The sequence below is a fragment of the Aedes albopictus genome, chromosome 3 (genome assembly GCF_035046485.1).
Source record: "Aedes albopictus strain Foshan chromosome 3, AalbF5, whole genome shotgun sequence".
In the NCBI taxonomy this organism is placed as follows: domain Eukaryota; kingdom Metazoa; phylum Arthropoda; class Insecta; order Diptera; family Culicidae; genus Aedes; species Aedes albopictus.
The window spans coordinates 205,045,061-205,063,829 of NC_085138.1; the positions used below are offsets into that span (position 1 = coordinate 205,045,061).

The following is an 18,769-nucleotide window of genomic DNA, read 5'->3' on the forward strand; positions in this document are numbered from 1 at the left end:
TATAGCATAAGGAGTATAACGAAAAAATATTTTATTTTTTTCTGTGCAAGGAACGTAAAGAATTTTCAAAACAATATATCACTGTTTTGTGTATCCACTTCGTTCATCTGAGAAAATTATTGAAAGATTCAAAAAATATATAGTACGGTTGGAAACGGTACTGACCCATCTTGCCCCCTGACCCATCTTGCCCCCACATACCATATATATGTAGTGGTACTTCACATCACAATCCATCATGTCCGACAGTGTCCTGCGTGGTTCTACCAATAGGTATCAATAGGTGTTCATGAAAAAGACACGGGCAAAACTTTTAATGGATTTCCTCTAAGAGTTACGTCTGTTTGTTTGCGGTTTTCAGATATTTCTCTTAGATTTTTCGAGTTCCTCCTTGGATGTCCTTAATATTTCCTCTCGGCAGAGGTTCCCAAACTTTGTGCTATCCCGGCGCCTTTCGACATTTTCAAAAATGTCACGGCGCACCAAAGTTTTCAACTTAGTTTTTTAGGCAACTTCCACTTTACAGTGTGCAAGACAAAATCGTGAAACACTTCTTTAATATCGTGTTTTCAGAATTCAATATTTGAAAAACTAACTATTTTTTAAATTAATTTCTCAAAGATAGTTTAAATATTTGTAAGATTTCAAAAATCATGTTGATTTCATCATAGAATTTTTAAAAATAAAAAGAAACTCAGATGTACAGGTAAAACAAGCTGCTCAATTTCAACATTTCAGCCGAAAATTCTAAAGCGTTTGCAATAACTAGGGTATGTGTGCCATCAGTAATCTCTCGCTCCCATATTCATCCTATTCGAAAACAAGCGATTACGGCACCGATTGATTCCGTGCTGATACTGCTGCTCTTTCAGAAATCCTAGTCACTCCGGAAAAAAATCTTAGAAGAAAATCCAGGGTAAATTCAGAAAAACCTTTAGAGACATTCTAGGACCAATATCGGAAGGAATCTTATGGAAAAACTCCGAGAGAAATCTCAGGTGAAACTTCAAAATAAACTCCGCAAGAGATTTTCAGAAATATGTATACCAACTGAAACTTCTGTAGAAAATCAGGTAAGAACTCTAGAAGAAAGCCCACAAAAATTTCTTGAAGGTATTACAGGAAAAACATTGCAAGAAATTTCGGGAGAAACTCCTTAATAACTTCTGTAGCAAAACTGATAGAAGTTCTGGAAAGAAAATTTATGTAATAAAGACTGAAAGCCACTGTTGGGCGAATAACATGATCTGGGATTAACACAAAAGGCCGAATCACGAAAGGCCGAACCACGAAAGGCCGAATAACAAAAGGCCGAAACCAGTGTAACTACCACATAAGGCCGAAAGCACAAAAGGCCGATTCACGAAAGGCCGAAAGTAACGAAAGGCTAAATGTTACAAAAGGCCGAAGGTAACGAAAGGCCGAATGTAACGAAAGGCCGAATGTAACAAAAGGCCGAAAGTAACGGAAGGCCGAATTATGAAAGACGCACATTAACTCGGTTTCCGTTTAGTTAAATGCTCTAACTATTAAAAGAATATATAAGGGTTGTTTAATTATTTTATAACCTCAAATTGGATATTTTTTAGTAGTTCCACTCCAATGTAAAATGCACACAAATGGAAATCATGCGGCGTAGCCGTATGGAGGATTGAGGAACTGAGGCGGCAGAAGGCCACCGAAGTATCCGATATGCGATGCACCGGATTAGCATCGATTCGAATTGGAAAACAGTAGTTCCTTGTATGCTAGGTATAATGCGAACAGAATTTGTTATCTTTTTTTAAGTCCGACGAGCGTCAGCGAGTGCGGACAGCAAGCGTTTCTCTGATATATAGCAATCGTAGTTGTTCGGTCAGCTATTTGTCCTTCATATCATTATATGCTGCCGTTATAACCATATTATGCCATGTTCTGTATAATTAAATATTTAACTTCCAAACAGATTTGAGTAAAATGAATTTATTTTGAAAAATATTTATTTGTTTAAATGTTTTTTTTAAAAGATGCGGACACCGTCTTCAGCCAAAGGCTGCACAGACTGAATGAAACTTAACACTAGACAAGCGACACACGGAGCATGCACCAGTGGATACGGAGAAGAAACTGTTCTCACGAAAAGTTTCATCGCCCGGAGCGGGAATAGAACCCTCACCCCACAGCATGGTGCGATTAGAAGCTTGGTGACCCTAACCGCACGGCTACGAGGCTCCACAAGATTTCTAGATATAATTGGTAAAAGTAATGGAAAGGAAGAGGTTAAGTAATAGATTGACTACTTTTGTAATTCAGCCATTCCTTACATTCGGCCTTTCGTGCTTCGGGCTTTTGTTACCATCGGCACACACTGGGGCAGGATTGAAAATACCCGGAAAAAGCCTCTAGCTCGTCGAAATGTCGAGATACGCACTTGGTGTCTTCAGAGAAAATATTTCCATGAACAAGGTCGATATTCTGAACGGTAGCATATTTTTCTTACGTTATTCGCGTAAAAGTCCTATAAGTCATTTTTGGCCATCTTTCATTTTAGCGGTATGGTGTCTTCGGCAAAGTTGTTCGGCTATTTATGCTAAAAAAGTTTGCCGAAGACGTCAAATTTCCAAAGCCTACTATTCTTGAGATATTAGTCGTTTTATAAAATACCTACCTAAAATCGAGTTTTTTCATTAAATTACGTTTGTAAACAAATTTAATGCCCGTTTTCGAGTTATAATAATGAAAAATACTAAAATAAAACATATGTAAAATAAATTAGTTGGAAAAAACAAAATATGCATTGATTTTTCATAGAAAATTCCTGAAAATCACGCAAAATGTATATAGGACGTTCTTGCAGTCGGGCAAGTTCGGGCAAGTTTTTTCATCGGCTATCACCTAAAAAATACACAAGCTTTCATGTAAATTTTTTTCACCGACATGATATTTGATGATTTTTTTTAAATAGCGTTCAAAGTTAACTGTTTTGTGTGAATTAGTACAACATTTTTGCACATATTTTATCATGTTGTATGTTGTCAAGTGAACCATGAGAAGTATAAATGCAATCTAGTTACAGGTTTAGTCATTTTTAAGCTCCAAACAAATTATAAAACACAAAAATTTCCGAAACGTCAATAAAAGTGAGTTTTTAGATCATTGAACACACAAAAAATAATTCTATTAAATAATATTATATAAGATAATGATAAAACCAAGGCTAAATGGCGTGTTTAGGACATTTTTGTGTTTTACAAGTTGTTTGGAGCTTAAAATGACTAAACCTGTAACAACATTGCATTTATACTTCTCATGGTTCACTTGGCAACATACAACATGGTAAAATATGTGCAAAAATGTTATACTAATTCACACAAAACAGTTAACTTTGAACGCTGTTTAAAAAAAATCATCAAATATCATGTCTGTGAAAAAAATTTACATGAAAGCTTATGTATTTTTTAGGTGATCGCCGATGAAAAAACTTGCCCGAACTTGCCCGACTGCAAGAACGTCCTATATACATTTTGCGTGATTTTCAGGAACTTTCTATGAAAAATCAATGCATATTTTGTTTTTTCCAACTAATTTATTTTACATATGTTTTATTTTAGTATTTTTCATTATTATAACTCGAAAACGGACATTAAATTTGTTTACAAACGTAATTTAATGAAAAAACTCGATTTTAGGTAGGTATTTTATAAAACGACTAATATCTCAAGAACAGTAGGCTTTGGAAATTTGACGTCTTCGGCAAACTTTTTTAGCATAAAATACCGAACAACTTTGCCGAAGACACCATACCGCTAAAATGAAAGATGGCCAAAATGACTTATAGGACTTTTATGCGAATAACGTAAGAAAAATATGCTACCGTTCAGAATATCGACATTGTTCATAGAAATATTTTCTCTGAAGACACCAAGTGCGTATCTCGACATCTCGATGAGCTAGAGGTTTTTTCCGTGTATTTTCAATCCTGCCCCAGTGTGCGGCCTTTCGTGCTTTCGGCCTTTTGTGATTCGGCCTTTCGTGATTCGGTCTTTCGTAGTAGTCCCCATGATCTTTAGGGTATGTTTTCGTAATCAAAATAAACATTTAAAACAAAATTCTTAAAACAACATTTGCTTCGATATAACGTAACAAAAATAAAAATGTAGTTACGTTATATCGAGGTATGACTTACTTTTTCAGAATCAAAAATAAATGTGTATTGCAAACAACACAATATTTCATTAAATATACAATTTCTGTTTCATTCAGCTGTCATATTGAATACAACAAATTTTATATTTGAACAAGGTAGTGGACGTATTTTGGCCCACCTTGGGAATTTTACTACATTTACCTTAATCTCTACAAAATCTTGGCAAATTATTATTAGAACTGTAGAGATTATATGATAAATGTAATACCAAAACTTCCCAGGGTGGGCCAAAATACGTCCACTATAGAGCAGGAGAAAATAGCTGAAGAACAACAAACTCAGGTATGGAAAACCGAATAGAGCTTGCTGACGTTTATTCACCTCTCTCTTTCAAGCATGCAGGCGGGATAGGATTTGTTTTCATCGGGAAACCTTTCCTGATGACAACAAAACCTATTCCGCCTGCATGTTTGAAAGAGAAAGGTGAATAAACGTCAGCAAGCTCTATACCTACAACCTGAATGAGGTATTAAGAAGCCCTGCATAAGAGGTAAAATACCTAAAATAATAACTAGTGTGTATTCAGTGAATAACACGTGAATAATGACACCAGGTATGGCAATACCTAGATAATAATCTGTGATTTTTTCATACAAATAGTGATTTTTCCATAATTGAATAATACCTCAATCAGTCCTCAACACCAAACCAATAACTCGATGAGGTATTTAATCAATACCTGCAAAATACCAAAGTAAGTTGTTTTCAATACAAGAATAACCGACCAATACCTTGTCTTGGTATGATACCTGACTTTGGTATGCTGCAGTTATGTGTCAGTTATTCGTTCCTGCTCGGGTACCCTAAACAAAATAAAATTGCAGAATGTGAAAATAGGGTATGTGTGCCATCAGTCATCTCACGCTCCCATATTCATCCTATTCGAAAACAAGCGATTACGGCACCGATTGATTCCGTTCTTTTTGTTTTCGTGGATGCTCACTTCTAACAAAAAATACAAAAATAAGAAACAAAACAAACAGCGCCTCGATCCTTTGTTTTTCTTAGGATGAAAATGGGAGCCACATGCTTAATAAGGGAACCAATACCCTATATCTTTTTGTAACAAAAATTAGATTCAAAAATATACAATTTGATTCAATAAGATGAAATTTCTCTGCGTGAACTTGTATTGTAATTAAAGCACCTCCATTACACTTGCCCTTTACTTTATGTTAACAAGTGACGAATTGAACTAAGTACTGTACTTACCTTTATCCACTGATGATGAATTAGTCTCCGTCGATGGTGTTCCGATTTTCAACCAATCTTGTCCTAGCAATCTTGTAATTTGTTCATTATCTAAACCAGGCTTTATGTTATCCGGGAAGTCATATACGTCGAGGGTAGAGTCTTCTTTGGTACATTCACCACTTAATAGAGCAGAAATTAAAAATGGTGGACTCATCTTCCGTATTGATAAAAAGTCTATACCTTCCAAGAATAAATGGTTTCGTATACTATCGTACGGCGATTTATCCTTTACGCCTAACCTTTTCTGGGGATTCAATACGAGAAGCTTTTCAATCAAATCAGCAGCGATATGGTCAAAGTCATTTGGAAAGATTAATTCTAGCTTAGTAATCTTCTGAAATATCAAATAATCATTGGGTCCTTGAAAGGGCGGAAACCCTGCTATCATTTGATACAAAATGCATCCAAAGGACCATATGTCTGACGCCTTTGTAGAATCTTTCCCTTTGAGGATTTCAGGTGAAACATACTGCGCTGTTCCCACAAAGCTTCGACGTTTTCGCTGCGACGGAGCGGACTGTTCGTCAGATTCAGATGCGCTTTCCTCCTTCTCGTCACTACTTATATTATCATGTTTCATGCCATCTATGCGAGATGATCCAAAATCTGCGATCATAATGTGAAATTTTTCGTCTAACAGTATATTCTCTGGTTTTAGATCTCTGTGTATAATGTTATGCTCGTGCATTTGTTCGATTGCGTGTAGAATTTGCGCTGAATAAAATCGAACACAGTCCATGTCGAATTGTTTCACTCTCTCCATCAATTGCAATAATGTTCCATTCCTAGCAAAAGTCATCACAAAATATAACTTTGACGAATCTTGAAACGTACAAAACAAGTTAAGAAATCCGGGTAGACCGCTTAATCTATTAAGTGCTTCTCGTTCACGTTTCACATATTCCTGCTTACGCTCGCGGATAATTTGCCTTTTTTCGCAGACTTTTACTAAAATGGCAAAGTTTTGTTATAAAAAATACACCTCCCATTGCATTGGTGCGAAACACTTACCTGCCCATTCTTTAGATGTGTGTACATCTTTAGCTAAATAAACTACACTAAAGCTGCCTTCGCCTATTAATTTACCAAACATGAAGTCATTCGCATTCCGCCTGGCTCGGGTGTTTCCGGCGTATTTGTTCTCACCCTCGGCGGACGTACCCATTTTGACGAGACGTTCTATGAATTTGGAGAAATGGAAGAACAATAAATAACAATATTTATTAAATGTTTGTTCTGAGAGCAGCAAAAAAAGCTGTGACAAAAAAATCTATTAGGGTAAAAAAATCTAATTTTGAACTAGTCAAATTGTTATCTTAGTTTGAACCATTCCGAAATTCGTGGAGCGGACCTGGTTGGATGGTTAGAACACTTGACTATCACGCCGAGGACCTGGGATTGAATCCCACTCCCGACAAACTAACAAAATGTGAGTTCTTCCTTCGAAAGGATAGTAAAACGTGAGTCCCGAGATGAACTAGCCTAGGGCTAAAAATCTCGTTAATACAGATAAACAACAACAACATTCCGAAATTCGGTTTCTTTATTGAAAACTAGCTGTCCCGGCAAACTTTGTCTTGCCAAGATGTGGTGGCTTGACAACTGTTGAGGTCATTGATGCACCGCACTTTAGATTGGGTTCATTTCGATCGTGTTGATTTTCTTCCCAGCTCATACAAAATCAGTGATTTATAAATTTTCTTATTGTTTTGATTTTTGTAACATTTTTCCCACCCGTTTCAACTTGCCCCGGTGTACCTTACCATCAAAACCTGAAACGCCATTCTCTTTATTCATCTATCCTACACCTCTGGACAAATTTATAAAATCATCGTTGGGCGAAATTTTGAGTTACGCCCTTTTAAAGGGCCTATCTTCTAAAAAATCGAGTTTTCTACGGAATAACACTACATTTCGTAATAGAATCATGAATTAAAGGCATTCATATCAAAAATTACCATAAATAATATTGAAATTTGGTAGTATACATCTATATAAATACCGGTGGAGTGCATTTTCTATCAAAATTTATCATTACGTCAATATACGGTAGGTGTTCTGTAGAAAACAAACATTTCATCGGTGTAAAAAACTAGGGGTGGGTAATGTCTGAGACATAACCGCAATGTTGACGTAGGACAAAGGCTGGAATGAAGTTCTGATTTTTTATATATTAAAATAAGCCCTTTCATTTGAAGTCTTACATCAGCTGATTTTTCGGGTCATTGTTGTCCGACCTTCGTAAATAAATGCCTAACGGATTTATCACATAAAAGGCCTATACAATGTATACAGTGGTTTTTCGGTTTTATCACGGTCAAAAAAAATTTTACCGTGATATAAACGAAACCGTGAATTTAGCGAAACGCGAAATAAATGTAATTTTTTTAATCCAAAATCGTTCAGCTGCAAAATATATAAGTCGTAGCTTATATTTTTTAACTGTTTTACTGGACTGGACAATACTGTATTGATTTTATATTGATTTCGGATGTTTTAAAACAAGTGTGATAAAAACGAAATGAAAATCGTGATATAATCGAACAGAAAACCGTGAATTTGGGCGAGTAGTGATAAAACCGAAACGCCACTGTACTGGCAAAATTCAAATCGGCGGAGTGATGTGTTGATTAAAGTTGTTATGATTCATTTCACTGAACGCATTCATAAGATGTTAATTAGTTAAACCTTCCGTAACTCGCGTGGTTGGCCATCACTTGGGGGTTGAGCATTATTTCATTTTGAAGATAAATGTTCAACCGTTGTTTGAAAGAATTTTCGTCGAAAGGATAAAATGATTATAATATTGGAAGGCGTTAAGCCATAGCTTCCCAAACATCATATTGCAATCGTGGATTAGAATAATGACCAGTTTCACTATTGCTGGCAACGATGCTCTGTCGTTTGCTTTTTGGTTGCACTACATCTCGATCGATGTTGGAAATTATCTAATTAACTCTTGAGGATTCATTTTTGATGGTCCTGAAAAGAACCGGTTTGAATAATGGACGATTATGATGCATTCACCATGCCACGTATTGCGTGTTGGTTTTCTCTGCGGAGAATGCTGGACGCCGTCGAAAATTGGCCCACCGCTCCGCTGCCATGGATGCGATTCCTGGTGCTATCATTAGCACGATAGCCGAGAGTAGTCGCTGAGTTGGTGTGCTGCTGTCTTGCTGGAGGTGACATTCACCTCCAACCTTCTTGACTGAACCAACGAAAATGACGAAAGAAAACAAAGAACACTGCTTTTATACCCCTAGATTAGCAGATGAAGCTCCTCCCATTTGGCTGGCTTTGCAGTTTATTCCGTTTGCATGACCCGTCCCGCATGCTCCAGACGCTTCAAACGATTAATCAACCAAGAAATGAGAAAATTTTCATTGAACGGCTGAAGTAACCAAAATATTGGATACTTGCACCACACTTTTCTTGTTCGATGGAATGAAATTATCTAATTCACAACTCTTGAGGAATATTTTTGGTGGTCCTGTAAAGGGTCGTTTGATTAATTGACGATTTTAGGATGGAAGTGGCATGAATTCACCATGCCATGCAAGGCGTGTTGGTTTTCTCAGTGCTGAATGATGGACGCCACCTAAAACTGCCCCGACGCTTGCTGCCGTGGATGAGATTAATGACCGGCTTCACTCTTGCTGGCAACGAAGTACACCTTTCTCGATCGAGGGTGGAAATTTCTCCAATTAACTCTTGAGGAATCACTTTCGATGGTCCTGAAAAGGACCGCTTGAATAATGGACGAATATGATGGATTCATCATGCCACGCAATGCGTGTTGGATTCCTCCGCGCTCAATACTAGGCGTCGTCGAAAACTGGCCCGCCGCTTGCTGCCGTGGATGAGATTCCTGGTGCTATCAGCCGAGAGTCATCGCAGTCGATATGCGGCTGCTTGCTGGAGATGACATCCTACCTCCTTGGCCGATCCAACGAAAATGAAGACAGAAAACAGAGGGCACAGCTTTAATACCCCTAGATTAGCATATGAAACTCCTCCCATTCGGCTGGCTTTCCAATGGTCTACCCGCTTGGCGCACACCCACAGTTGATCAGCAGGAGTAAATCCATTTTATGTTGTATGGTGAAATGCATCTAAAATTGAATTACTTGAAATAGAAAGCTTTTGCCCAAAAAATATTTGGTAGGCTTAATAGTAGTCACCATTGTGCGCAACCACTACCAAATATTTTTTCGAATAATGTATTCCACTTCGATAAATTTGCCTTTAGATGCTATTCGCCATACAATATTTTTGCGTTTTACTTTTAGCGATTTTTCGCGCATAGAAGCTAGCGCCACATCGGTCGATGCGGAGAGTAGGAAAACAGCCGATGTAGTTAATTCATTAATTTCGTTTGCATGACCCTCATGCTCCAGACGCATCAAAGATTAATCAACCGAGAAATGAGAAAATTTCCATTGAACGGATAATGTAACCAAAATATTAGATGATTTAGATCATTTTAATTTGAAAAATGTTAGAATTGAAAAACTTTTCACGCAAAATGGTCCCGATATAATAATGCGTTGCCGAAGTCCACTGCCGGTCAAACTCATAACTCTTTTGGAAAGATTTTATTTGGTTCTGAAAAAAAACCGTTTATATTATGGACGATTTTGATGAATTCACCACGCCACGCAATGCGTGTTGGTTTTCTCCATGCTGAATGCTGGAAGCCGTCGTAAACTGACCCGCCGCTTGCTGCCTTGGATGAGATTTCCAGCCGAGCCGAGCCGTCGCTGGGTTGGTGTGTGCTGCTGTCGTACTGGAGGCGCCACCAACCTCCTTGACTGATCCAACGAAAATGACGAAAGAAAACCGAGGACAAAGCTTTCATACCCCTAGATTAGCAGATGAAGCTCCTCCCATTTGGGTGCCTTTCCAGTTTATTTTGTTTGCATGCCCCGCCCGCATGCACCCAGACGCTTCAAACCATTAATCATCCCAGAAATGAAATATACGAATGGTCTTATTTGGAAAATGCGTTGTGGAATTCCAGGTGGAATCATTATCATTATCATTATCATTATCATTGTTGCTGAGCCATCAATCATTCAATATTTCACTTTTTTGTTGCACCACGCTTTTCCCGATCGATGATATTAGGCCTGGAATCTGGAGAAAATTACATGAATTCACCATTCCACGCAATGCGTGTTGGGTTTCTGCGCGGTGAATGCTGGGCCACCGAAAACTGACCCACTGTTTGCTGCTATGGATAAAATTAATGGTCGGCATCACTTTTGCTGAGTAGCGGTACTGTCTTTCACTTTTCATAACTCTGTAGGAAAGATTTTCTGTGGTCCTGAAAAGGACCGTTTGTATTATGGACGATTTTGATGTGATCATGCCATGTTAGTTTACGCCGCGTTGAATTCTGAATGCCTTCGAACACTAACCGGCAGCTTGCTGCCGTGGATGAAATTCCTGGCCGAGCAGAGTCGTCGCTGTGTTCGTGTGTGTTGCTGCCGGGCTGGAGGTGACACCAACCACCTTGACTGATCCAACGAAAATGACGAAAGAAAACAGAGGGTACAGCTTTTATACCCCTAGATTAGCAGATGAAGCTTCTCCCATTTGGCTGGCTTCCAGTTTATTTCGTTTGCATGCCCCGCCCCACATGCACCAGACGCTTGAAACGATTTATCAACCGAGAAATGAGAAAAGTTTCATGTAACAAATAAAGTAGCCAAAATATTGGAAGATTCAGATCATTTTAACTCGAAAATGCTATAATTAAACAATGTTCCACTAAAAATGGTCCGGATAGGATAAAGCGTTGCCAAATTCTGGATGGAACCAATGGTGGCCGGCATCATCATTGTTGCGGGGCCATCAAGCATTCAATCTTTCACTTTTCGATCACACCACACTTTTCCTGTTCGATGGAATGAAATAATTATCTGATTCACAACTCTTGAGGAATAATTTTCGATGGTCTTGAAAAGAACCGTTTAAATATTGAACGATTTCATCATGAATTCATCATGCCACGCAATGCGTGTTGGTTTATTCCTTGTTGAATGCTGAACGCCGTCGAAAATTGGCCCGCCGCTTGCTGCCGTGGATGCGAATCCTGATGCTATCAGCAATGCGCCGCTGTCACTCAATCCAAATCGAGGCCCCGAGGAAAGAAAAGCGACGCAACTCGCAAATTCGTCCGTCACGGCGGGTCTTTCTGTGGATTTTGCTGCTGCCTCTGCCACCACCGTCGATCAATTCAATTTTCGAAACACTTCCCTGGTCTGCCGCGTTAGACGGTTAGAAGGCGAATGTGCAACACACCCTTGCCGACAACCATCGATACCGAGCCGACACGGCCGCCAAAGAAGAATGAGCGAAAACGAAGAAAGTGGGCAGCTCTCGTTCGATGCGTTCACCTCGAGACGACAAAGGCAAATGAGGGAAGATGCGAAGAAGCAGTAGCTTTTATATTCGACGGGAGCATCCAAAATGTGCTCGGTCGTGATTGGCTGGAATAAACATGGGTTCACTTTTCCCAATTTTTCAATAGTTTGTTATTGAAAAACAGCAATTATTATTATTGGACATAATTGGTGTAAAGATTTGCAATCGATTGGTGCCAAAATTTTGAAGATTCAACAAGAAATGACTGAGTTATTAACGCTCAAAATCTCCACTTTAAACGTAACGCGGCCGATTTCTGAAAATTTAGAATGACACCCGGTATAGAAAAGAGAGACGTAGTCCTACGTCAAAAATCAATGAGACTGCACGAATCTGGCGTACTGCTCACTCCCACAGAAAATTTGAAAACAGTTCGCACAGTAAAAGTCAAATGTGACTTTTACTGTGCGCGGTGTTTTCAAATTTTCTGTGGGAGTGAGCAGGACAGGGCAAATTCGTACAGAGGCTCATAAGCTATAGTCTATTTTACGAAACGACAACAGTGTTGATATTGATATTAACACTCACGCAACCTCCTGTCAAATTTTCATTCATGAAATGAGCGATCAGCTGATCGGAAATGTCTCGTAAAATGGCTCATTTTACTAGACATTTCAGAACAGCTGATCGCAGCAGCGGCGTCAACTGACAGAATTCCACGCACGTTTGTTCGATAAATTGGAGATATGAGAAATTTGAGCAAAAATAGGCTCAAAAGCTGTCGTAAAAGCAATACAAAACTCAATAATTAATCAGGTATTTTTTTCGTTGCGATTCACACGTTAACTTGCGAAAAACAATTAAATAAAAATTTCTATTTTTGGTTTTAGCCAGTTTCAAAAACTACGCTTGACTTGCGCGCAGTCATTAACCATCATCAACCGGATGATGATTGAAAACGTAAACATCAGAGCGAGTACTTTTGTCGTTTGACTAGCCTCATAAAATCTCGCATAAAATAGACTGTGCACAATGGTGACCACTATTAAGCCTACCAAATATTTTTTCAGTAAAAGCTTTCTATTTCAAGTAATTCAAGTTTAGATGCTTTTCACCACACAAAATAAAATGGATTTACTCCTGCTGATCAACTGTGGGTGTGCGGAAAGCGAGTAGTCCATTAAAAATTCCCGATCAAAAATTAAATTCCCGACTTATTCCCGCATTTTTCCGGATGAATTTCAATTCCCGAATTTTTCCCGCATTTCCCGAGTCTGTGGCCACCCTGCATTTCGGCACCAACATTTCAAAAGGGCGTAACTGCATTTTGAAACAAACCACTCTTTCACATCTGTGGGTCATATTTTAAGTTTCCCACGAAATTCACAAACATTACTAGACAGAGAAATTGCTCTTCTTTACTATACTGGCGGTGATTTGCATGTCGGCATTGAAATACGATCTACAGATGTGAAAGAGAGGTTTGTTTCAAAATGCAGTTACGCCCTTTTGAAATGTTGGTGCCGATTTGTCAAACTGGCAAATCTGTACATGGTATGGTTATCTCACTGTTATCTCCGACAGTTTGAGAAATGGTTAAATGGCAATTGTTAATAGTCACCTAACAGTATGGAAAACGTTGCATTTACAGTTAGTGATTATGCGGGTGTATCCCGCCGATGTCCCACTGCGTGACACAAGAAACAGGTATCACTGAGTTCGCTATAGAATACCCTTGCCTTCATATTTAGGACGTCGACCGCCGGTGGAATCCTCTTTTTGACGTCAATGTGCACACCGCAAACCCCGGTGTACAAATGATCCAATCCCAAGTCCGAGAGATTTTTTTCCCAAAGCACATGGTCCACGATTCCATACGATCCGATCACCTGCGCCAGATTGTCGTCACCAACTTCTGGCGGCAAATCAAATACTCGGACGTAGTGCATATTCGCACCAGCACAGCACATACGAACCACCACTGACTCTCCGTAAGCGTAGGTAAAAGTCCGCGGTTTCGAATTATTTTTCAATGATTCTCTCAAAGCTTCCTGGCTCGTAAATTTGACGAACAAAGATCGGTCCTGAGATGTTTTGTAAACCGTCTCCATGTCCAAGGGATCTGTGTCCAACTGTTTGACAAAGTTGGCAATTTTCTCCCACGAGGGTCGGGCGCTGCCGGGCGGGAACCGAAATTGCGCTGTGTTCACAACCTCGATCATCTCGATAACGATGCTAATTTCGACGACATCAGCCAAGCCAAAGTTATTCACCGGGGAACAAAGCGCGCGTTAAATATATACAATGACTACAAATGCCTAGGCAGCAGCCTCTGAGAAGGCAAAACAAAACCGATTCGCAATGCGCGCATTTGCTTGCGTCTGTACTTGACGAGAGCAGCGTTCGAACTCAATCCTTTTTGAATTGATAGCACCGATATGAAGAGCGTACACTGAAATAAATTTTGTTGCGGAAACTACCGATTCCATAGTAAAATTAATAACCGCACCTATGATTCTCAACCGAGAGCTATTTCCTGTTAATTCAACTAAAACACTGTCAATTTAACTAACAGTGCTGTTAACATTACCAAAAATTTTCTAAATTTAACAGCTGGGCATTGTATTTTTAACCATACCGTGTTGTAAGATGCGTGTCCAGGAAAAATTGACAATGTTTTGTTGTTGAGGCAACTACGCTTTTAATCAAATTTACTGCAATGCATTGTAACTTCTATAATATTTCAGTGAACTTCACAGATTTTGTTGTCGGTTGAGAATCATAGATACAATTCTTATTTTACTATGGAATAGGTAGTTTCCACAACAAAATTTATTTCAGTGTACACTCGCTATACATACAGCAAATCTGCTTTAAAAACAATAGTCAAATATGGGCAACCACAAATTAAACAAAAAGAAATATGTCAGTGTGCCAAACGGCTTAAGTGAAAAGGATAGAAAACAAAAAAAAAACAATAAACGGCTAAAATACAAAAAGTCGGAACAGGCAACAAATCACACTAGTTTACAAAATTAAACGAAAGTCGTGAACTTCTGTCAACGACCAAAATTTTTGAAGCATAATTTAGCACTGATTTCGAAACCGTGCTTCAAAATTTTTTAAGTAGAGCAGTTTTTGAGTTTTAGCTCAATATTGAGTTTTACAACTTTTAAAAATATGCAATTTACCAAAATTCAAATATCTTGCGTTTTGTTCAATCAATTTTAAATCTTTTTCCATAAATTAAAAGCTGAATACAATATTGTCGTTGCGGTTGAAACCCAAAGTTTCCCCACACGCGACATTCGATTTTTCTCCAAATCCATACGTGAAACCTAACGTCGGACGTAGTGCGCTGGACAGCTGGATCCAGCGCACTTTGCCCGACGTAGGTCTGACTTACAGTTTAGGAGAAAAATCGATTTTCGCGTGTCAAAAATTCCGATTTTCAACTGCATGAACAATACCATTCGATCATCTGAATGCAGGTTTTGCGTCAGATTGCTTAAATTCAAGATATTGGCGAGTTTTAGGGACGACCTCCTTAAATTTTAGCTAAATTTCCAAAAATATATGAAGAAATGCATTTTTTTCAATAAGAAAAAACAATCTAAAAATTCTTTCTCAACGTTAATTTGACATATCGGCACCAACATTTCAAAAGGGCGTAACTGCTTTTGCAACCAATTCCTTCTCACAGAGCTGTGGGTCGTATTTCATTCATCTCACGCAATTCACATCCATTAATCGAAAGAGGAGGATTTTATCTTTCTATTTGTGCTACTAGGTTGCTCGAGAGGGATGGGATACGCTCCACAGCTTTGTGAGAAGGCATTGATTGTAAATGCAGTTACGCCCTTTTGAAATGTTGGTGCCGATATCATATGTAGGCGAGTACAGTAAAAGATTCAGCTCAATCGGAGCATCGATTACGGAGAATGAGATGTGTGAAGTGACCGACGTTGCTTAAAAATAGAACAAAAATCGATTTCAAATCATCAACCTTGTATGGAAAGTCGAAAAAAATTCCGCTCTACTGTATTTTTTTCCTTCGCGCACAGATATCTGTGCTTCGCGTTTTCGAACTCAGGGCATGATTCTACACCAAACATGATCATCAGCTTACCGAGTTAAAAAAATGCTGTAAACTAGTGTAATCAAACATATAATGCTGGGTTAATTTTTTTCCTCTTTCAAAATATGTAGGTGAGACCTTTTGTCCTACTTATAGGCCTTTTCAGTTGACAGGTCCGCGTAACAACTGCCAAACAAAGGCGCGAACGCTGAACTGCCATTTTTATAGAAGAACTGTCAAAGGCCCCCAAAATCATCTGATTTTAGACGTCAAATGAAAAGGCCCATTTTACTTTTCTTCGACCAATAATTGGTGACAATTATTGCCTTTCAATTTGTTCATTTGTACGATTTGTCTTCTCAGCTTCAGCATTTCAGAAGGGCGTAACTGCTTTGTGATACATGCACATTACATGTCACCCCTCTAATGTAAGCCGAAAGAGGAGCATTATTTTCGTCTAGAAGTGCCATGCCACAGCTTTGAAAAAGGTGTTGTTTCGGAAAGTTGTTACGCCCTTTTGAAATGTTGAGGCTGTGAAGACAAAAAGTAGAAATTAAAGACACTGTATGCTAAAGACACGAAATCTGATGATTGTTGCTGTTGATAATGATTGTCGCATCATGACGATGATGCTGTCGAGCAATGCTTTTAAAGCGCGTTTGACAGGTCTCCTGTTCGATTGGAATGACATTGACAGCAAATTTGGAATTCCAATTGGAACATTTCGTGTCTTTGCATATAGTGTCTTTAGTAGAAATGAAAAAAAATCGAAAGACAATATTGCGCGTTTAACCGTACATTACAGCGCAAGAATGTTAAAAATCGCTAATAGATCGTCGCCAGTACATCATATTGTGTTCGTGTCTTCTACGATAAGTGCGGAAAATAACTCAGGACAGGATTGATCGCGCAGAAGACACCAAAACGATTAAATGCCACCGTGCATATATATATATATATTTACATTGTTGCACTACTTTGAACGATATTTTTTCTTGCAATGTATAATAGGTGGATAAAAGTCTTACCTACATATTAAAAAAAAAGAGAGAATTTTCATGCAGCATATTATGTTTTATTATTTGAAGCCTGTTTCGACTTTTTGTATTTTAGCCGATGTTTTTTGTTTCCTATCCTTTTCACTTAAGCCGTTTGGCACACTGACATAAATATTGTTTGACCAAAAATGTTTATATCAGCTTGATTGTCATAAAAATACCTTTGAAATTGACTTTTACATGTATAGTTTTGATCAACGTCTCCCTTTTTCTTAGCTGATTGAAGAAATCAAAGTTTTACGATAAAATTTTCAATGCCTGCCGCACTATCAAAGTTACCCGCATTGTCAAAGTAACCCCGTTTTACGGTACCACCCAACTAACAATCGCCAGCCGCAAACAAGCATGCATGCTGAATTGTTGCTTTATAATAGCAATTATAGCTGAACTAAAATTATGCTGTACACATTACTATACAAATGCTGTTTCAATTGAAAAAGTAGCCAATGTTCAACTTTTCGTATTGGTATTAACAATGATAATTTAAAACACTTTTCAAGCGTTTAATATAATTTTTATTCGACTCGCAGTTTTTCCTTTACAACATAGTATAACAAGACTTTTTCTGCTGCTTGTTAAGTTCATGTAAAAATTAGGACATGTATCTGTATAATGTGTTTTTCACAAGTCAAATAAGCGCTTTCAATTCATAATACTTCGACTCAGAGTACATGATGAAAAACGCGTGTTTTTTACTGAACAACAGCTGAATTAATCTGTGGTTCAGTCGTTTAACCATAATGTTGTGCTAATTTACCACTGCTAAATAGGAGTCGAAGTCTGATCATTATTAAACCACGGGAAGTTTATGTTTTGATTTGAGCGTTGCAATTCGTTATCTCTAGGATAGCGCATATAGGAAGCATCGACGGATCTCGAGTTTGAATCTGGATTTTTGCAAATTTATGTGTAGTTATTATTTCACAATATTTTTTCACAGCATTAAGGACAAGGTATTTGGAGTACATAGCTCAAAATTTCTAGAGCACCGTTTTTTAGAACCGTTGAACGGATTTGGATTAAAATGCATCACGCTGTTGACAACCACTGAACAATAGGGTCCTAAAATTAAAGACGAAATCTCGCTTATATTGAATAATACGATCCAGCATGGTATTCTAATCGGAATTGTACTTTACTTACTGTACTGTACTTTAGCATGATGCATTTTCATCCAAATCCGTTCAACGGTTTTAAAAAACGGTGCTCTAGAAATTTTGAGCTATGTACTCCAAATACCTTGTCCTTAAGGTAAAACAACAACAAATCCCATAGCAATTTTGCATACAAACTTTAGAGGCACAAATCTGACGAACGAGATCTCGAACCAAGCCGCACTTGTTTATCCTGGATTTGCTCACTTGCAAAAAGAGGCAGCTTTTCCAAATCGAGCGCATTTGTTTACGAATTTTCAAGATTGGTGCTCTTAAAAACGTGAGTAGGGGTCCAAGTCGGCCATTGTGGCAGCCATATTGGTGTTCTCTGAAGTTTCTCCTTAAGTTCCAATCATAAACTCTCGTGGAAAATGAAAAATTTTGCATTTTTTTAATTTTAAATCATTTTTGCTGAAGTTGAATAACAGCTTTTCTATATAGTTGTAAAACGATTTAACAACAAACAGTTCAGTTGGTACACAACACTATGCTTCATAATTTCTCCAAATTTGTTGTGAACAAAACCAGAACAAAGGTTGTGCCTGAAAAATATCCAAATGTTATTCAGCATCATGCTGAATCAATTCGTCGTAAAGGAGCTTGAAAATGTGTGATTGTTATGTCGAATTCGTTTTTAAACCTGGGTTGGAACAGGATCGGTGAACAA

At 38.2% G+C, this 18,769-nt stretch overlaps 1 protein-coding gene across 1 annotated transcript in view; it reads right to left on the reverse strand.

Annotated features, from left to right (window-relative positions):
* The window catches only part of LOC115261561 (3-phosphoinositide-dependent protein kinase 1-like), a 40,979-nt gene that overhangs the window by 8,278 nt on the left and 13,932 nt on the right, over positions 1 to 18,769 (reverse strand). Inside the window, exons 2-3 of the mRNA XM_029863447.2 lie at positions 6,452 to 6,619; positions 5,399 to 6,388 (exon numbers count right to left, since the gene is read on the reverse strand). Coding sequence (XP_029719307.2) covers positions 5,399 to 6,388; positions 6,452 to 6,605 — 1,144 coding nt within the window. The 5' untranslated portion in view covers positions 6,606 to 6,619. The remainder of the gene's footprint in view (positions 1 to 5,398; positions 6,389 to 6,451; positions 6,620 to 18,769) is intronic.